Below are 22152 nucleotides of genomic sequence, written 5' to 3'. Positions count from 1 at the left end.
GACAGTACTGTGGCTCCCGAGAGTGGTTCGCTGGCCCCAGAGCTCTGCAGGTTCTTCTCTCTTTATCTCTACCCCCCCCCCGAGCAGGCCAGGTAGATGTCCACACACGCATCCCAGCATGCCGCCCAGCTGGCGCAGTTCACTCCCTCTGAGGTTAGAAACGGGGACACACGGCTGGGCACCTTTGTTGACTTCAGAGTTGAGCATTTGTGCCAGAGGCGGCAAAAACCGGGTGTCCCAGTGGGAAGCGTGTGTAAACCAGGGGTAGGCAACCTGTGGCCCGCGGGCCGGATGTGGCCCGGCAAGGCTCTGGGACCAGCCCCCAGCCTGGTCCTGCCAACCGATTCTGCCGGGGCCTTTGGCCTCTCGCACACCAGGGCAAGGGGCAATGTCTATAGACGCCTCAGAAACATTATTTATATTAACATTTTTAAAAAAAATCAGCAAATTTTTTTAGTGTGTCCCACTTTTTAAAAAAAGTGTCCATCATTTGAAAGTTGTCCCACATTGTCCCTGGTTTTTATTATTACTTAAATTTTTAAAAATTATTTAGTTAGTTATTTTTTTGGCTTTGGCCCCCCGTTGTTCCTAGGGCAGCAAGCAACCCGGACCCCCGGCTCAAAAAGGATGCTTCCCCTGGTGTAAACAGTCACCAGTGTCCACTCTGGACTGCTTGGCTATTCCTAGAAAATTCAGATCAAAAGTGATTTTTAAACTCAGATTTAGGGAAAGATAGGGGGGATGGATTGAGCCCTGGTGGTGCAGTGTTTAAATGCCTATACTGCAGCCACTCACTCAAAACACGAAGGTTGCGAGTTCAATCCACGAAAGGGTTTCAAGCTTGACTCAGGCTTGCATGCTTGCAAGGTGGTTGCTAAAAGCGATTCCCTAACGACATTGTTAGTTCACGATGAAGTGGTATAAATGAAGCTGTTTGTTTGTTTTGGATTGAACACTGAGTCTGAAGTCAGGAAATAAGAAGAAGACTGGGAATGGGAAAGGCAGCCATGAAAGAACTAAACAATATCCTAAAGATAACAACATCAAAATTAGAATTGTCCAAGCCATTGTATTCCCTATCACTATGTACAGACGCAAGACTGATCAGTGAAGAAAGAGGATATGAAGACAAATAGACTCATTTGACATGTGGGCTAGAGAAAAGTGCTGGGAATATTGGCATGATGGCCAAGAAGACAAACAATGGGTCTTGAAACAGATCAAACCAGAATACCATGAAGCCAAGATGATAAACCGAGGCTGTTATACTTGAAAGGCAGGACTCATACAAAAGGCAATGAGTCTGGGGAAGTTGAAGGCAGATGTGAGTTGAGGTTGACCTGGGGTAACTAACACAACAATGACCTTGCACTGAGGGCAGCCATTCCTGCATTGGCCACTAACCATTGCTTTAGGACAGGGTAGGCAACCATTGGCCTGCAGGCCGGATGCGGCCACGAGGCCTTGGACCGCCCCAGTTCCGGTCCCTGGCCGCTGATGCTGCCGGGGCCTGTGGCCTCTGTGGGCAGGAGCAAGGGGGGCATTGTCTATAGACGCCTCAGAAACATGCATTTATAGACATTTTTTTAAAAATCAGCAATTTTTTGTGTGTCCCTCCACTTGTTTTAAAAAAAAATGTCCACCATTTGAAAATGTTTTGTCCTAACATTGTCCCGGTTTATTTATTTATTTAAGCAACCTGGCCCCCTGGCCAAAAAAATGCCGTACTCCTGCTTTAGGAGAACAGATGCAAGACTCTTATCTGCCATCTGAACTGTCTTAGCTCTGAGATCCATACAAGTGTGTGGGAATACCAATGGACTTCCAGTAGTAAACCTTTTGAAGATGCTTAATGCAGTATGAAGGCAGTATATAAATGAAGCTGCTATTGCTGTTGGATGACTCACTTTCGTGTCAGTATATAGCTTTACTCTTTAGGATCTTATCTAGTTTTTTGTAGCTGCCTTCCAAGTCCCCATCTTCTCCTGATTTTCTTGACTGCAATTCTCCATTCTGATCATGTTTATCCAAGTATGGGGACTACTTTATTTTCTTTCCATTTCCTCATTGTCAGGTAGTTCAAGGTTAGCCTTTGTATATTTGTTTACCCTTGCACACAGCTGTGAAAGGTGGTGGCGTGTCAGGTGCTTGCAGATGGCTGGACTTGTGGCATGGGAATTAGTGATGCTATACATTGTCTATAAGAGCCAGTGTGGGGTTAATGATTTGAGTGTTGGACCACAACGCTGGAGAACATGGTTTGATTCTCCCTGGCGATGAAACCCACTGAGTGACCTGGGCAGTCACACACTCTCAGCCTCAGCCCAGAGGAAGGCAAGGGGAAACCTCTCAAAGAAATCTTGCAAGAAAAACCCGAGGAAAGGCTTGCCATAAGTTGGAAACGACTTGAAGGCACACAACATGAAAATGAACAGACCTCTCGTCATATACCGGAAATTTGAATCCGGTGGAGGATCTGTTCTGTGGCCCAATACCTTGTGAAATTAGGGGTTATGTATATTAACAGGGCTTTCTCTGTAGCAGCACCCACCCACTGTGGAACTCACTGCCCATGGAGTTTCACCTAGGGGTCAGCATAAGCTGGAAGTGACGTGAAGGCACCAACAACAACAACAACAGCCATTTCTACATGCGGTGCTGGTTGAATGGCACACACAATTTCCCCCCATTCGTCCAAGGTTTTGTACACATGGTTTCCTCATGTTGGAGATTTGCCAGTAGGCAGCTTCAGTGTCAGATCTTGGCCACTGATGGCATCAAATCGAAGGACTCATTCTTGAAGAGCTGCATCCATTGCATCAGTTTGGGGAAGGGCGTGGGGACGCGGGGTTGCTGGGGATGGAGGGAAAGGTGGGTGGGAATGGGGGGCAAGGAGCCCCCTTCAACCCTATGCTTTCTCTTCCAGCCTCAGCATGTCAAACCTGCACAACAGCTGGATGCCAGTTGGCTGACTCCTGACCTGGGCAACCGCCGAGAAATGCACTGGGAGAAAGGCATTGAGGCATTGCGAGTCCTAACGGAGCCAGTTTCTGATAGCAAGAAGAAGCAGAAATGGTGAAAAACTTTTTCAGTTTCTCTCTTTGCATGATGTAGGATTGACACTGGAATGAAATGCAAGGGAATCTAGTAGCGCCTTTGAAAACTGCAAACCCAGGGTGATGTAGGGTAAATCATAGAAACATCAAGGTTATTACACAGAGGCAATCCTGTGCAGAAACGGGATCTCAAAATGGGAATTAAAACAAAACCCAAGTCAAGTCAAGTTTTATTGTCCTAGCCAAAGGCATGACAAAAAGAGCTTATCAAAAACATAAACATTTAAACAAAAGGCACAGAAAACAGAGGACAAAAGTGTCCAACATTTAGGTGGCAGTTAAACTAGTTAACTGTTAAAAAGGACAAAAGGAAAAGAGACATCTTTCCTGGATATTAGTAAACATATATAATATATCATGAAAATCTAATTAAACTTGGCGTCTCCATGAACAATTAGGGCAATTTTCTCTTCAGCGCTCCTTCTAATCTTTTTTGCAGCCGTGGCAAAAAGAGCCACTCTTGTGTAACATAATCATTGGTATCACTCAAAAGGAATGGGACCGAATCAACAGTAGCGCTCCCCACTTTTGTTTGTCAGCAAGTGTTAACAATTTTAATTTTTAGGGTTGCGTACAATGGACAAACTAACAAGTAGAGAACATACGCTCCACCTGAGGCTGACTGAAGATGCACACCCTGTTCTTCAAAGGCACTTTTTTCTTTTCTTTTTCTCCGAATTAAAACCTGAAATAAACCCGAAAGAAGACATGCAAAAAGCTGATTGATTTCAGACACATCTGGATCTAACCAACATTAAACCAGCAGAAAGTCGACAAAACTGGATTATTTTTACTTCGGGATTTTCTGGAAGTAAAAGAAGCGTGTTTTGGTCTACGTTCTAGCGAGTTAATGTCATTAATGCATCTTAACAGCAACGTCATTTGAAAATCAATTGAAAATCTACTTTTTGTCTGGATAAATGATGGGTTAACCAACATCTCTGATAAAAATCTGCTTTCGCTGATATTTTTCACTTTAAATCTCCTTTTTGCATGGGATCCCTCCCGGTATAAACTCCAATAGAGCTGGAAGAGACCCCAAGGGCCATCCATCACAGCCATTCTGGCCAGGCAGAACTAACAAATCAAGCATCCCACACTAGCCACCCAGCCTCTCTTAAAGACCATCCAAAGAAGGAGACCCCACAACTTTCCAAGGAATGGTGTCACACTGTGAACCGCCTTACGTCAGAGTTCATCCTAATGTTGATAATGAACTCTTTTCCTTGAGTTTGAACCCTTGCTCCATGTCCTTTGTCTCTGGAGCAGCAGAAAACAGCTTGCTATATTTCTCATATGAAATCCTTTGAAAATGCTTAAACATGGCATCCTATCCCCCCTTAACCTTCTCTTCTCCAGGGCTAAACCCATCCTGCTCCCTAAGCCAGCTCCTCAGAAGGCTTGGTTGTTTCCAGACGCTATCTCGTGGAGCAGCCGACATAGCTTGTTCCACTCTCATCATGACACCCCCTTTCAAATCTTAAACAGGGCTATCATATCACCTTAGGTTCCCAGGCTAAAAACCCCGCTCCCTAAGTGTCTCCCAATCAGGCATGGTTTTCCAAGACCTTCCACCATTCGTTGCCCTCCGTTGAACAGCTGCAAACTTGCAACTTGTTAACTCTTTTTTGAATGTGTGATGCTCCAGAAACTGGATACAGGATTATTCCAGGGTGAGGCCTGGACATGGAGCCATGGCAGCTCAAATGGCTATCACAGCAATAAGTGGTGCTGTGTGAGAAAGGCAAGAGAATATGACAGGAATTGGAACTGATGGCCTTTTTTTCTTAACCAAATCTACATAATGAGCAATCCTATGGAATGCAGGGGCTTGTAGTCTGTTTGTGGCACAAAGCTTCTGACATAAAGGCTCAATAGTCACAAAACACAATCCCAGCGAATCCATAGATTGAGCCATGGCAATTAAGGTTGTGTCAAACGCATTAACTCTGCAGTGTAGCTGCAGCCAACTCATGCCCCAGGGTCCCGGAGATCTCAATTTTGGGCAGTCATACAGGTAGGCGGCAGCCTTTCAACTATCCTATTTCCATATGTTCAAAGCGCTTTATCACTTTTTTCCTGTTTTTTTCTCCCTAAGACAACAGCCCCAAGCATTATAGAACCTTCCAGAGAGGGAATTTGATCATTGGTAGGATACTTGTTGGCCCTCCATATCTATGGATTCTTTAGTCTGGATTTACAGCATCCAGGGCTTGAAATATTCAAAATATAATCCAACAAGCAAACTTTGATTTTGGCATTTAGAATAAGAGCACATTAGTATGCTATTGTATTTTAATGGGAGGTGAACATCCATAGATTTTGGTACCACAGAGGCCCTGAAACCAAACCACAGTGGACCCAAGAACCCACTGAATACAGGTTTTCTCATAGTTTTTCCACTTCTACAATATTCTTTTTTTCAATATGGAGGCCAGAACATATTATTTCCAGAAATGGTTGTATTAAACTCTTTTATAAGAGAGCATGTTATTGGCATTTAATTCAGTTAATTTTCTAAGTAAGCCAACACAAAGTCCCCTTTCTTTCTTTCTTGTCTTTCTTTGCTCATCGTTTGCTTCATACGCTAGAGTCTTCCTTAGCCAAAATGCTTAGGACCGAAGATGTTTTGGATTTTGGATTTTTTTTTTTAATTTTGGAACATTTGCATACACATAATGTGACACATTGGAGGGCACCCAAGTCTTACACAAAAATCACTTTTAGGAATCTGTACCACATAATAGACGTACCTGGCAGTCATTTTATACACAAGATTTTAATAAATTGTTATGATGACAACAACGTTTGCACACATCTGAAATGACACATCTCAGCCAACCAGTGGACAGTTTTTAGTTTTGGAATAGATTCGGAATTCTAGCTAGGGCAGGCCGCACCTGTAGTGGGTTGACATTGGCATCCTTAGCCGATGGAACCCGGGGATTCTGTAGTTTTGTGAAGGGGCTACATTGCAGTCTTAGCTAGAAAAATGATAGTGCTTTATAGAGAATTCCAAGTCCTTGCAAATACTAACAATCCAGAATCCACACGATGGAACCAAACGGGGGGCGCGTGTTATCAGTACCTGATGACACACAAATAGTTTTCTCTTGTGTGCCACTGTGCAGTAACTAGGACGGCATCTCTCCTCTAGATGCCGTGCTTGGCATCGGAATGGGCTGGGATGAGGGAGAACAAACTCAGTGTGAATCCAGGAAAATGGAAGTACTGGGTGATAGGTTCCAGTTCACGGGTGTGAGATTTTCCTGAAGGGGGTCACGCTCACCCTTGAAGGACTCGTGCGCAGCTTGGGAGTCTCTGACAGTCGTCGACTCCAGTTTGACATCTCAGGTGGAGCGCGACGTTCAGGAGTGCTTGTATCAGCTTTCTGCTGATATGCCAGCTAGCGTCCCTACCGGGACCGTAGGGACCTTGAAAACTGTTGTACATGCTTTGGTAACCTCTCGATTGGAACTTCTGCAATGCACTCTACATGGGGCAACCTTGACCAAACGTCGGAAGCTGCAATTGGTGCAGAATATGGCAGCTAGACGGTCGCTGGGGTACTCCAGGTTGGACCATAAACACCCATTTTAAAAGATCTTCACTGCTGCCTATTCGCTTCCGACCTCAATACAAGGTGTTGGTTTTGACCTATAAAGCCCTAAAGGCTCGGGCCCCAGGGACCCTGGAGGACCACCTGCTCCCCATATAATCTGCTGCCCCGCCCACTCTCTGAACCAAAATCCAGGACAAATTTGTTGGAGGTCCCTAGGTCACATTTGTGAAGACCTCACAGAGGGCTTTTGCCATCGCTGCCCTTTCCTTTGGAGTAAAAGCTCCCTGTAGAGCTCCGCTCCGCGGCTTCATGACTTCTTTTAAAAAATTTAAAACGCATTATTTCGGTTGGCCTTCCCACCTTAGTTAATTGTTCTTTCTCTGCCCCTTGTCCTTTTCCTTTGACCCGGACTAATCGTAATTGAATTGTCCCTTTTTCTTGCCCTTGCATGTGTATTCTTGATTGATTCCGTTCCTATTCCGTGTACCAATGTTTTTAACCTTATATTGTTACTGTTTTATCCTGATTGTAATGTTTTTTAAACTTTGTAAAGCCGCCCTTGACATCTCCATGGAAGGCGGGGTAAAAATAAAATTATTATTTTTCTTATTCCTGACACTAAACACACTGCTGGCAATTGTGGCAGAGATAACCTTGGAGACATCACTATACAATCACATCTCTTGATAATTTATAGACAATTAAGTAGTTTTGAGGCATTGGACTATGACTCGGGAGGCCAGGGTTCGGGTCCTGCTTGGCCGTGAAAACCCCTTGGGCAAGTCACATGCTCTCAGCCTCATGGGACCTCCTCGGACCAAATCTTGTCAGGAAACCCTGTGAAGGTTTCCTAAGGAGCTTTCCAAATAGGCGGCCCCCAGGGGGCGCGACTCTTTCCAGTACTTATAAAATTAGACAATGTACATTTACAGCCACCGAAATGTTTTTTTCTTGCTTTAGGGGCATGACAGAAAATAAGGTAACGACTGTTAATCATATGTCAGAAAGGCGTAGAATAACACGCACGAGCGCACCATTTCCAGTAGCAATTTGACAATGGAAGATAGACACGTAATGTGGAAAAACACACCTGTTACCAACAATTTCTTCCAATTTATGGTTTTAATTTGTTGTCTGCTATATTTATTGCTTAATGGAGATGTATAATATATAATTAACATGTAATTAGTTTTCGTAGAATGTACGCCGAGGCAGGTTTTATTTTGTATTTTACTTGTTGTATGCCAAGCGCTGTGTTAAATTTACAGCTTAAGATAAAGCGTAATAACAATAATATACTCAGATACTTAGAGTTGTCCTGGACAGAAGGCTCCAGACAAGGACAAAACAGCATTTAAAATTACAGGGGTTTGTCTCTTACGGAATCCTGCTTGTGGAGACATAAGTGCTGACGAAGAGTACAACGGCGTATATCTGAAATTACTGGATCGGTTTGAAGTACAACGTGACTGACAAGTCATGGCACTGGTGATGGGAATTATGCACCTCAGCTGTGAGTCTCTTCCTGCCCCTTCCCCGTTTTCTTTCTTTCTTTCTTTACTGTATATACCCACCGGCTCCAGAAAGGCTCTCAGAGCAGCATAAGATGTAACTAGACATTTCCTGCACTCAAGCTTACGGTCAAAAAGGCATGAGACAAAAGGAGAAGGGAATGCGGTGGGGAAGGGGACCCAAGTCCAACGGTTCTTCCATAACCATGGCAGATGGACTGGACGCAGGGCTCTTCTCCTTCTTTAGGCCAGGCCCTGATGGAGCTGGCCAGCCTTCTCTTCCCTCTGAGGCCCAGATGAGGTCAGGAGTGGCAGAAAGGGGGATGGGGCAACAGATTTCAGAAGCACAGAATTGTAGGCCTTGGAAGATAATAACTTTGACATAAGCATTACATTGTTCAGGGACATAGCTGGACCCCCCTTCCATTAGAAAAATGAATGATGTGTACTGCTGCCCTGCCACACCCAAGCCCCATTATAATGGTGGCACTTAGTCTGGACCCCCCCTCTTCCTAAAATCCTGGCTACGTCCCTGAGAGCAAGGCCAGGTAGATGTCCACACACACATCCCAGCATGCCGCCCAGCTGGCGCAGTTCACTCCCTCTGAGGTTAGAAACGGGGAACACATGGCTGGGCACCTTGTGACTTCAGAGTGAGCAATTTGTGCCAGAGGCGGCAAAACCGGGTGTCCCAGTGGGAAACTGTGTAAACCAGGGGTAGGCAACCTGTGGCCCGCGGGCCGGATGCAGCCCGGCAAGGCCTTGGGTCCGGCCCCAGCCTGGTCCTGCCACTGATTGCTGCCGGGGCCTTTGGCCTCTCGCACACATGGGCAAGAGGGGCAATTGTCTATAGACGCCTCAGAAACATGTATTTATATTAACATTTTTAAAAAAAATCAGCAAATTTTTTTTTTGTTCCCTCCCCTTTTCTAAGTAAGGATCCATTCTGTTCAAAATGTTGTCCTACATTTGTCCTGGTTTATTTATTTATTTAAATTTTTTAAAAATTATTTAGTTATTTATTTTTTGGCTTTGGCCCCCCAGTTGTCCTAGGGACAGCAACCCGGCCCCCGGCTCAAAAAGGATGCTTACCCCTGGTGTAAACAGTCCCCCAGTGTCACTCTGGACTGCTTTGGCTATTCCTAGAAAATTCAGATCAAAAGGTGAGTTTTTAAACTCAGATTTAGGGAAAGATAGGGTGGATTGATTGAGCCCTGGTGGTGCAGTGGTTAAATGCCTATACTGCAGCCACTCACTCAAAACCATAAGGTTGCGAGTTCAATACCAGCGAAAGGGTTCAAGCTTGACTCAGGCTTGCATGCTTGCAAGGTGGTTGCTAAAATGAGTCCCTAGACGACATTGTTAGTTCACTATGAAGTGGTATAAATGAAGCTGTTTGTTTGTTTTGGATTGAACACTGAGTCTGAAGTCAGGAAATAAGAAGAAGACTGGGAATGGGAAAGGCAGCCATGAAAGAACTAAACAATATCCTAAAGATATACACATCTAAAATTAGAATTGTCCAAGCCATTGTATTCCCTATCACTATGTACAGACGCAAGAACTGATCAGTGAAGAAAGAGGATATGAAGAAAATAGACTCATTTGACATGTGGTGCTAGAGAAAAGTGCTGGGAATATTGCATGGATGGCCAAGAAGACAAACAATGGGTCTTTGAACAGATCAAACCAGAAATTACCATAGAAGCCAAGATGATGAAACCGAGGCTGTTATACTTGAGAAGGCAGGACTCATTACAAAAGGCAATGATGCTGGGGAAGGTGGAAGGCAGATGTGAGTTGAGGTTGACCTGAGGGTAACTAACAACAACAATGACCTTGCACTGAGGGCAGCCATTCCTCATTGGACCACTAACCATTGCTTTAGGACAGGGGTAGGCAACCTGTGGCCTGCAGGCCGGATGCGGCCCAGCGAGGCCTTGGGACCGCCCCAGTCCGGTCCTGCCGCTGATTGCTGCCGGGGCCTTTGGCCTCTTGTGCGCAGGAGCAAGGGGGGCAATTGTCTATAGACGCCTCAGAAACATGCATTTATATTAACATTTTTTTAAAAAATCAGCAATTTTTTTGTGTGTCCTCCACTTGTTTTAAAAAAAGTGTCCACCATTTGAAAATGTTGTCCTACATTTGTCCCGGTTTATTTATTTATTTAAGCAACCTGGCCCCCGGCTCAAAAAAGTTGCCTACTCCTGCTTTAGGAGAACATATGCAAGACTCTTATCTGCCATCTGAACTGTCTAGCTCTTGGATCCATACATAGTGATGGGGAATACCAATGAGCTTGCAGTAGTAAACCTTTTGAAGATTGCTTAATGCAGTATGAAGCAGTATATAAATGAAGCTGCTATTGCTGTTGGATGAGTCTCACTTTCGTGCTCAGTCATATAGCTTTACTCTTTAGGATCTTATCTAGTTTTTTTGTAGCTGCCCTTCCAAGTCCCAGTCTTCTCCTGATTTCTTGACTGCAATTCTCCATTCTGATCAATGTTTATCCAAGGTATGGGGACTCCTTTATTATTTCCATTTCCTCATTGTCTAGGTTGAGTTCAAGGTTAGCCAGTTGTATATTTGTTACCCTTGCACACAGATGTGAATGGTGTGTGGCTGTGCAGGTGCCTTGCAGATGGCTGGACCTTGTGCATGGGAATTAATTGGATGCTATACATTTCTATAGAGAGCCAGTGTGGTGTAATGATTTGAGTGGTGGACCACAACTCTGGAGAACATGGTTTGATTCTCCACTTGGCTATGAAACCCACTGAGTGACCTTGGGCAAGTCACACACTCTCAGCCTCAGCCTCAGAGGAAGGCAATGGTAAACCTCCTCTAAAGAAATCTTGCCAAGAAAACCCGATGAAAGGCTTGCCATAAGTTGGAAACGACTTGAAGGCACACAACAATGAAAATGAAAGACCTTCTCGTCCCATATACCTGAAATTTGAATCCTGTGGAGGATCTGTTCTGTGTCCCAATACCTTGTGAAATTAGGGGTTATGTATATATAACAGGGCTTTCTCTGTAGCAGCACCCCAACTGTGGAACTCACTGCCCATGGAGTTTCACCTAGGGTCAGCATAAGCTGGAAGTGACTTGAAGGCACCCAACAACAACAACAACAGCCATTTCTACATGCGGTGGCTTGGTTGAATGGCACACACAATTTCCCCATTCAGTCCAAAGGTTTTGTACCATGGTTTCTCATGTGGAGATTTGCAGTAGGCAGCTTCAGTGTCAGATCTTGGCCACTGATGGATCAAATCGAAGGACTCATTCTTGAAGAGCTGATCCTATTGCATCAGTGTTGGGGAAGGGCTGTGGGGCCGAGGGGTTGCTGGGGATGGAGGGAAGGTGGGTGGGAATTGGGGGGCAAGGAGCCCCCTTCAACCCTATGCTTTCTCTTCCCAGCCTCAGCATGTAAACCCTGCCACAACAGCTGGATGCAGTTGGCTGACTCCTGCTACCTGGGCACCGCCGAGAAGATGCACTGGGAGAAATGCATTGAGCATTGCGAGTCCTACGGAGCCAGTTTTCTGATAGCAAGAACAGAAGCAGAAATGGTGAAAAAACTTTTTCAGTTTCTCTCTTTGGCATGATGTAGGATTAGACCTTGAATGAATGCAAGGGAATCTAGTAGCGCCTTCTAAAACTGCAAATCCCAGGGTGATGTAGGGTAGAATCATAGAAACATCAAAGTTTATTACACAGGAGGCATCCTGTGCAGAAACGGGATCTAAAATGGGAATTAAAACCCAAGTCAAGTCAAGTTTTATTGTCCTAGCCAAAGGCCATGACAAAAAGAGCTTATCAAAAAGCATAAAACATTTAAAACAAAAGGCACAGAATACAGAGGACAAAAAGTGTCCCAACATTTAGTGTGCAGTTAAAATAGTTAACTGTTAAAAAGGACAAAAGGAAAAAGAGACATCTTTCCTGGATATTAGTAAACATATATAATAGAATCATGAAATCTAATTAATACTTGGCGTCTCCATGGCAATTTATGGCAATTTTCTTCAGCTCTCTCATCCTAATCTTTTTTGCAGCCGTGGCAAAAAGAGCCACTCTGTGTGTAACATAATCATTGGTATCACTGAAAAGGAATGGGACCGAATCAACAGTAGCGCTCCCACTTTTGTTTGTCAGCAAGGTGTTAACAATTTATTTTTAGGGTTGCTGTACAATGGACAAACTAACAAGTAGAGAACAATATCCTCCACCTGAGGCTGACTGAAGATGCACACTCTGTTCTCAAAAGGCACTTTTTTCTTTTCTTTCTTTCCGAATTAAAACCTGAAATAAACCCGAAAGAAGACATGCAAAAGCGTGATTGATTTTCAGACACATCTGGATTAACGCAACATTAAACCAGCTAGAAAGTTGACAAAACTTGATTATATTTACTTTCGGGATTTTCTGGAAGTAAAAGGAATCGTGTTTTGTCTACTTTCTAGCCGAGTTAATGTCGCATTAATGCATCTTAACAGCAACGTCATTTGAAAATCAATTGAAAATCTACTTTTTGTCTGGATAAATGATGGGTTAACCTGAACATCGTCTGATAATAAATCTGCTTTCGCTGATATTTTTCACTTTAAATCTCCTTTTTGCATGGGATCCCTCCCGTGTCATAAACTCCATAGAGCTGGAAGAGACCCCAAGGGCCATCCAGTCAAATGCCATTCTGCCATGCAGGAACTCACAATCAAGCATCCCAACAGCTAGCCACCCAGCCTCTCTTTAAAGACCTCCAAAGAAGGAGACCCCACCACTTTCCAAGGAATGGTGTCACACTGTCGAACAGCCCTTACTGTCAGGAAGTTCATCCTAATGTTGAGCTGGAATCTCTTTTCCTTGAGTTTGAACCCATTGCTCCATGTCCTTGTCTCTGGAGCAGCAGAAAACCAGCTTGCTATATTCTCAATATGAAATCCTTTGAAATGCTTAAACATGGCTATCCTATCCCCCCTTAACCTTCTCTTCTCCAGGGCTAAACACATCCTGCTCCCTAAGCAGCTCCTCAGAAGGCTTGGTTGTTTCCAGACGCTCTTCTCTGGAGCAGCAGACAATAAGCTTGTTCCACTCTCAATATGACACCCTTCAAATCTTTAAAAAGGGCTATCATATCACCTTATGTTCCCAGGCTAAACATACCCAGCTCCCTAAGTGTCTCCTCATCAGGCATGGTTTCCAGACCTTCCACCATTTCGTTGCCCTCCTTTGAACAGCTGCAACTTGCAACTTGTTAACATCTTTTTTTGAATTGTGATGTCCAGAACTGGATACAGGATTATTCCAGGTGAGGCCTGGATGGAGCCATGGCAGCTAAAATGGTATCACAGCAATAATTGTGCTGTGTGAGAAAGGCAAGAGAATATGACAGGGAATTGGACTTGATGGCCTTTGTGTTCTTAACCAACTCTACATAATGATCAATCCTATGGAATGCAGGGGCTTGTAGTCTGTTGTGGCACCAAAGCCTTCTGACATAGAAGGCTCAATAGTTCACAAAACTACAAATCCCAGAATTCCATAGCATTGAGCCATGGCAATTAATGTGGTGTCAAACTGCATTAACTCTGCAGTGTAGCTGCAGCCCTACTCATGCCCCAGGGTCCCTGAGGATCTCATATTTTGGGCAAGGTCATACAGGAGGAGGCAGCCTTTCAACTATCCTATTTCCATATGTTCATATCGCTTTATCACTTTTTTCCTGTTTTTTTCTCCCTAAGACAATCAGCCCAAAGCATTATTATAACCTTTCCAGATAGGGAATTTGATCATTTTGGTAGATACTGTTGGCCCTCCATATCTATGGATTCTTTATCCATGGATTTAAGCATCCATGGCTTGAAAATATTCAAAAAATATAAATTCCAACAAGCAAACTTTGATTTTGTCATTTTATATAAGAGACACCATTAGTATGCTATTGTATTTAATGGGAGGTGAACATCCATAGATTTTGGTATCCACAGAGGCTCCTGAAACCAAACCCCAGTGGACACCAAGAACCCACTGAATACAGGTTTTCTCATAGTTTTTCCACTTCTACAATATTCTTTTTTCAAATATGGAGGCCAGAACATTATTATTTCCAAGAATGGTTGTATTATAAATCTTTTATAAGAGGAGCATGTTATTGGCAATTTTAATTCACTTCATTTTCTAAGTAAGCCCAACACAAAGTCCCCTTTCTTTCTTTCTTTCTTTCTTTCTTTCTTTCTTTCTTTCTTTCTTTTGCTTCATACAGCTAGAGTCTTCCTTATCCAAAATGCTTAGGACCAGAAGTGTTTTGGATTTTGGATTTTTTTTTTAATTTTGGAACATTTGCATACACATAATGTGACACCTTGGAGAGGGCACCCAAGTCTTAACACAAAATTCATTTAGGATCTGTACACACCTTATAGACTTACCTGGCAGGTCATTTTATACACAATATTTTAATATAATTTTATGAATGAAACAAAGTTTGCACACATCTGAAATGACACAATCTCAGCCACCCAGGTGGACAGTTTTAGGTTTTGGAATAGATTTCGGAATTCTAGCTAAGGGAGGCTCAGCCTGTAGTGGGTTGACATTTGCATCCTTAGCCTATGGAACCCTGGGATCTGTAGTTTGGTGAAGGGGTACATTGCAGTCTTAGCTAGAAAAATGATAGTGCTTTATAGAGAATTCCAAGTCCCTTGCCATACTACAAATCCCAGAATTCCACACGATGGAACCAATACGGGGCGCGGTGTTATCAGTACGCTGATGACACACAAATAGTTTTCTCTGTGTCTCCAACTGATGCAGTAACTAAGGACGGCATCTCTCCTCTAGATGCCTGCTTGGCATCGGTAATGGGCTGGATGAGGGAGAACAAACTCAGTGTGAATCCAGGGAAAATGGAAGTACTGGTGATAGGTTCCCCAGTTCCGGGTGGTGAGATTTGTCCTGAATGGGGTCACGCTCCCCTTGAAGGACTCGGTGCACAGCTTGGGAGTACTCCTTGACTCGTCGCTCCAGTTGACATCTCAGGTGGATGCGACGGTTAGGAGTGCTTGTTATCAGCTTCTGCTGATATGCCAGCTGCGTCCCTACCTGGACCGTAGGGACCTTGAAACTGTTGTACATGCTTTGGTAACCTCTCGATTGGACTTCTGCAATGCACTCTACATGGGGCAACCCTTGTACCAAAGTCGGAAGCTGCAATTGGTGCAGAATATGGCAGCTAGACTGGTCGCTGGTAGCTCCAGGTTGGACCATATAACACCCATTTTAAAAGATCTTCACTGGCTGCCTATTCGCTTCCGACCTCAATACAAGGTGTTGGTTTTGACCTATAAAGCCCTAAATGGCTCGGGCCCAGGGTACCTGGAGGACCACCTCTCCCCATATAATCTGCCCCGCACTCTTAGAACATCCAGGACAAATTTGTTGGAGGTCCCTAGGTCACATTTTGTGAAGACCTCACAGAGGGCTTTTGCCATCGCTGCCCTTTCTCTTTGGAGTAAGCTCCCTGTAGAGCTCCGCTCCGCCGCTTCATTAGCTTCTTTTAAGAAAAATTTAAAAACGCATTTATTTCGGTTGGCCTTCCCACCTTAGTTAATTGTTCTTTCTCTGCCCCTTGTCCTTTTCCTTTTGACCCCGGACTATCGTAAATTGAATTGTCCCTTTTTCTTGCCCTTGACATGTGTATTTTATTGATTCCTGTTCCTATTCCTTGTACCAATGTTTTTAACCTTACATTGTAACTGTTTTATCCTGAATTGTAATGTTTTTAACCTTTGTAAGCCGCCTTGATCATCTCCATGGAAAGGCGGGGTAAAAATAAAAATTATTATTATTATTATTATGACAGCTAAATCAACACTGCTGCAATTGTGCAGAGATAACCTTGGAGACATCACTATACAGTCACAATCTCCTGATAATTTATAGTCAAATTAAGGTAGTTTGAGCATTGGACTATGACTCTGGAGGCCAGGGTTCGAGTCCTGCTTGGCCGTGAAAACCCCTTGGGCAAGTCACATGCTCTCAGCCTCATGGGACCTCCTCTGACCAAATCTTGTCAGGAAAACCCTGTGAAAGGTTTCCTTAAGGATGCCATATGTCAGAAAGGACTTACAGCACACAACGCACGTAAGACGCACCATTTCCAGTACAAATTTGCAAATAATGGAACGATTAGGACAACGTAATGTGTAAAAACACACCTGTTATCCCACATATTTGCTTCCAATGTTATTTTAATTTGTTGTCTGCTATATTTTATTGCTTAAATGGTAAGATGTATTAATATATATTACATGTAATTATTTTCGTAGAATGTACGCCAGAGGCAGGTTTATGTATTTTAATTGATTGTATGCACAGCGCTGTGTAAATTTACAGTGCTTTATAGATAAAGCTTAATAACAATAATAATACTCAGATGACTTAGAGTTGTCCTGGACAGAAGGCTCAGATCAAGTGACAAAAACAGGCATTATAAAAATTACAGGGGTTTGTCTCTTACAGGAATTCCTGCTTGTGGAGACCAGTAAGTGGCTGACCGAAGAGTACAACTGGCGTATATCTGGAAATTACTGGATCGGTTTGAAGTACAACGTGACTGACAATGTCTGGCACTGGGCTGATGGGAATTATTTGCACCTCAGACTGTGAGTCTCTTCCTTATCCCCTTCCCCGTTTTCTTTCTTTCTTTCTTTACTGTATTATACCCCCGCTCTCAGAAAGGCTCTCAGAGCAGCATATAGATAGTTAACTAGACATTTCCCTGCACTCAAGCTTACGGTCAAAAAAGGCATGAGACAAAAGGAGAAGGGAATGGCGGTGGGGAAGGGGACCAAGTCCAACGGTTCTTCCATAGACCATGGCAGATGGACTGGACGCAGGGCTCTTCTCCTTACTTTAGGCCAGGCCTGATGGAGCTGGCCAGCCTTTCTCTCCCTCTGAGGCCAGATGATGTCAGGTGGCAGAAAGGGGGATTGGGCAACAGATTTCAGAAGCACAGAATTGTAGGCCTGGAAGGGACCCCAGAAACCATCCAGACCAACCTCCTGCTCAGTGCATGAATTCACCAGCAGGTAGCTGTCCAACCTCTTGGAAGGCATACTACTACTACTACTACTAATAATAATAATGAATAAATCATTTATTTGTAGCCCGCTTTTCCTGTGTAGATCAAAGTGGGTAACATAACTGTACTCAGTGTACAAAATCCAAAGTGACAATCAGTACATCAATATAAAAACAATTAAAACAGTATTAAAAATTACAAAGCTAAAAACATACAAGCATGGATTGTTTTATCCACGGAGTCAAACATCGGGTTGAAAATATTTTTAAAATATAGAAATTCCAAAAAGCAAACCTTGGTTTTTGCCATTTTGTATAAAGGGTACCATTTTACTATGCTGTTTTATTTAATGGGATCTGAGCATCCATGGATTTTGGTATATATGCGGGTGGTGGTCCTGGAACCAGACCTCAGTGAATACCAAGGGCCCACTGTAGTACTACTACTACTATTAGTAGTAATAATAATAATAATAATGCCCCATTATATATGCAGTGGCCCCTCCACATTCACTGGAGTAGGGTTGAAGGACCCCCATGAATATGGAAACACCACAAATAAAAAACAAGCTTCTTCTTTTTCTTTTCTTTTTACCTCTGAGAACACCTATCTAGGAATTTTTAGGTCCTGCATTGCAACTCTGTGGTCAACATCCGCTAGAGGCTGACCATAGAATCATGCTGGAGGACCTACAAATGCCTAGAGAATGAGTGTGTGTGTGTGTGTGTGTGTATATATATATATATATATATATATATATATATGTTTTTCTCTAGTAATTTCTAGGTCCTTCAGCACAACTGTATGGTCAACCTTTGGCAGAGTTGAGCTGGAGAACTTAAAGAGAAAACATAACCAAAACCGCAAATAATCAAATCCGCCAAAGTGAAAGCTGCAAATGTGGGGGGCTGACTGTACTGGGACTTTAGCACCATGGATTCTGGTATCTATGAAGGGTCCTAGAATCAAACCCCAGCCGATACCAAGAACCTACTGTAGTAGTAGTAGTAGTAGTGTAGTAATACATTGTAATAATAATAACTCATTATATACAATGAAACCTGAGCCGGACTGTGGGCATGTGTGCATACTCACACTCACATTGTTGCCTCATTGTTTTGTGCATACATGTGTGCATATGCACACACACAGCATTATTCTGAAATATGCTCTCTGTGTGTGTGTGTGTTAGGAGAAACTGGATCATGGTTTCTCTCCCTATCTCCACTCCACCATTATTATTTTTATCTCTTACTTTTCAGGACCCATTTCCCATTTCTTTATTGTTGTTATAGGTGTAATAGGCAAATGGAGCCTTCCTGAGACCAAACAGCACCTCTCTTACAGGGCTGTCCAACCTTTTTCCCCGCAGGCCTAAATTGTCCAGAGAGAATGACATGAGCATGGATTACTGCGTCATGCTCGGCAATGGGAATGTACTCACCAGGGGATGCACCTCTCTGAACCGTTGTTTGTGTAAGAAAGCGGTCCAGTGAATACGGCGGCGTAACCAAAGATGCCTCCCTAGAGAACCTACAACTCTTCTTTCACTTGTTTGGCAGCCTCTTTCGCCAAATAGAAATATCACTGGGCCTGGGAAGAAACAGACCTGGATAAAGGGCTTTCCCTTCTCTACCAAGTTGCATGTTTTTTCTCTTTTAGGCTGTGCTGTTTTGAAGCTACGCTTTTAAATTAACGTTTCATACGGTTTCAGTTTGGTAAGCAGTTTAAAGGTTGTTTAATCTTTTTTCCAAAATTATTAAGAATTTTCTAAAGTCATGTATGAAAAATGAAATTACATACATTCTCTACATAATGAACATTCATGACATACATGACCTTTAAATTAAAATTGCATTTCTCACATTCAGAATCCAAGATGTATGCCTAAGATTCTGAATATGAGAAATACAGTGTTTATGTAAATGTCATGTATGTCACAAATGTTCATTATGTTGAGAATGTATGTATCTTTTTTTTTTGCACAAATCTTCACAAATTCATTAAATCCACAAAAACAACCAGACCTAAATCATTTCTATCCTGCTATCTGCCTTGATCTTTGGAAAGGCAGGCTAGAAATCAAGATTTCATTTATTTTATTTTATTATTTAATTTCTATCCTAACATCCAAAACATCATTTATTACTTTCTCATCTACAGTCTTTTGGATGTTGTCTCAGTTTTTCTGCTTCTTCGTGTTATATCTTTTTAACTATACACTATTCTTCTATTCTTTTTCTGTTAATATACTATATCCTGAAATACTTGTAAACAAAATACTATATCATTTCTATCCGCTAATTGGTAAGGAGATAAACAGTTGCTTTTCAATTAAATATTTGAATTGGTTGCTATTATATTGCCCAACTCCTGTTTCAAATGTTTTAGTCATTGTTGTTTAATCTTACCTTTTGGTGTGTTCCATGTGGTTTTACTTGTTATTTGTATTTATTCTGTAAGCCTCCTTGATTCCCACTCTTTGGGAAAAGGAAGAATATAAATAAAGTGATGCATTGATTGGATTGTGTGTGTGTATCTATATATTGTGAATTCCTTTGCCTTCACTTATACAGTCGACCCTCCATATAAACGGATTCTGCATCCATGGATTCAACCATCCACAGCTTGAAAATAGTATCGCACACAAAAATAATCCAAAAAGCAAACCTTGATTTTGCCATTTTATATCAGGGACATCATTTTTTGACTGCTGAGGGACCACAGTATTTGCAATGGTTGCATATTTCCTGAAATACTTTTTGAGTATTTTGGGTTTTGCCCATCCTGCAACATTTTTTCTACATTGCCATTGATTAGGATTGCCAAGACAGGAGAACCCTAGAAATCTCAGTGCTAAAATCTGAGACCTATGGTGTCGCAAGAGGTGGGTCTTGGTGATGCTATAAGTGTGACGCCAGACGAGGCGACCTTAGGCAGCAACGAAGCAGAAGCCCCAAGTACAGGGGGGGGGAGAAAAGATCGCTCCAAAGGAGAACAGAGAGAGGAAGAACAAGACATGAGAGAGATAGAGATAGAGGTTGGTGTGGGGTTGGTGTGGGATTCGTGGCGAGGTTAAGAAAGCGTTTGGTCTGACATTTACAGATTTCAACATTTCTCTGAAGATACCAGCCACAGATGTTGGCGAAATGTCAGTAACAAACTCTTCTAGAACATGGCCATGTAGCCCAAAAAACCCACAACAAGCTACGGATGCTGGCCATGAAAGCCTTCAACTTCACATAGGAATATATATAGTCAGCCCTTCACGTTTGCAGCTTTGAATTTTGTGGATTTGATTATTCATGGATTTGAGTAATATGTTATATCTAGGAATCTCTAGGTCTTCCAGTGCAACTCTGCCAAAAGGTGACCATAGAGCCATGGGGGAGGACCTAGAGATCCCTACAGAAAACATTTCTCTAGGCATTTGTAGGTCCGCCTGCATGACTCTATGGCTAACGTCTGGTTATTTAGCCTACAGCTCCTGGAACTTGTTGCTGGACTCCTAACCAGGGCTGAATCTTGCTTTCCAAGATTAGACAAGATCTGGTGGCTTTAGAGTATGTAGGCATTTGTCGATTAAGGGCTCCATCACACCTGCAACAATTGTATTGTTAAAGCAAATGGAAATGTTTGTTGTTGTTAACTGCCACCTTCGAATCAATCGTGACCCATGGCGATCGTGTGGATGAGACATCTGCAGGATCCCCTATCCTCCACTGATCTGCTTAGGTCCTGCAAACCCATACATCTAGCATGCGGTCTTCCATTATTTCTACATTCCCCTACCTTTCCTAGCATTATTGGTTTTTTTCCCCCCAGTGAGTCCTGTCTTCCCAAGATGTGTCCGAAATACAACAACCTCAACTTTATCACCTTGGCTTGCAGGGAGAGTTCTGGCTTGATCTGTTCAAGGATCCAGTTGCCTTTTTAACTGTCCACGAAATCCTCAGCACACTCCTCCAGCACCACATCTCAAATGAATTGATTTCCTTTGCATCTGCTTCCTTTCCTGTCTATCTCTTGCATTCATACATGATGATGTGGAATACAATAGCTACTGCGATTCTAACTTTTGTGCTCAACTGTACATCTTTACTCTTTAGGATCTTTTGTAGTTCTTTCATTGCTGCCTTCCCCATTCCTAGTCTTCTTCTAAGTTCTTGACTACAGTCTTCATTCTGATCAAGAAACATATCAGGATAGAAGCAATCACCTAGTCCCTACAATAGTGCTATGGTGCTGCAAGGGTGGTGCATGTTCCTATAATCAGTCTCCTGCCCTCCTCCCTATGTCCATCTGACATAGTGCATGCATACTGTGTGTGTGTGTGTATGTTCATTTTCCCCTTGCAATTGTGAAATTCTGCAGTTTCACACATCTTCCAACAGAGAAACAAATCATGCCAGACAAATCTAATCTCTCTCTCTCTCGGGTTTTTTTTTTTTTGGATAAAATTATCAGTTTGTCAGATGAAGAAAATGCTGTGGATATAGTATATCTTGATTTCAGTAAGGCCTTTGACAAAGTTCCCCATGATATTCTTGCAAACAAGCTTGTAAAAGGTGGACTAGACAAGGCAACTGTTACATGGATTTGTAATTGGTTGACTGACCAAAGCTAAAGGGTGCTCAACAATGGCTCCTTTTCATCCTGGAGAGAAGTGACCAGTGGGGTGTCCAGTGGGGTTCTGTCCTGGGGTCAGTGCTATTCAACATCTTTATCAATGACTTGGAGGACAGAATTGGGGGCATACTTCTCAAATTTGCAGATGACACCAAACTAGGAGGGGTAGCTAATACCCCAGAGGACAGGATCAAGATTCAAAATGACCTGAATAGACTAGAAAGCTGGGCCAAAGCTAACAAAATA

At 42.9% G+C, this 22152-nt stretch overlaps 1 protein-coding gene across 1 annotated transcript in view; it reads left to right on the top strand.

Annotated features, from left to right (window-relative positions):
- The window catches only part of LOC121930386 (killer cell lectin-like receptor subfamily B member 1A), a 25501-nt gene extending 5703 nt beyond the window's left edge, over positions 1-19798 (top strand). Inside the window, exons 4-6 of the mRNA XM_042466618.1 lie at positions 11613-11764; positions 16716-16858; positions 18650-19798. Coding sequence (XP_042322552.1) covers positions 11613-11764; positions 16716-16858; positions 18650-18773 — 419 coding nt within the window. The 3' untranslated portion in view covers positions 18774-19798. The remainder of the gene's footprint in view (positions 1-11612; positions 11765-16715; positions 16859-18649) is intronic.
- Positions 19799-22152: the final 2354 nt, after the last annotated feature.

The sequence above is a fragment of the Sceloporus undulatus genome, chromosome 5, assembly GCF_019175285.1.
Source record: "Sceloporus undulatus isolate JIND9_A2432 ecotype Alabama chromosome 5, SceUnd_v1.1, whole genome shotgun sequence".
NCBI classification, from domain to species: Eukaryota; Metazoa; Chordata; class Lepidosauria; order Squamata; family Phrynosomatidae; genus Sceloporus; species Sceloporus undulatus.
The sequence above is the reverse complement of the archived record's forward strand: the minus strand, read 5'-3'. Positions and strand labels throughout refer to the sequence as shown.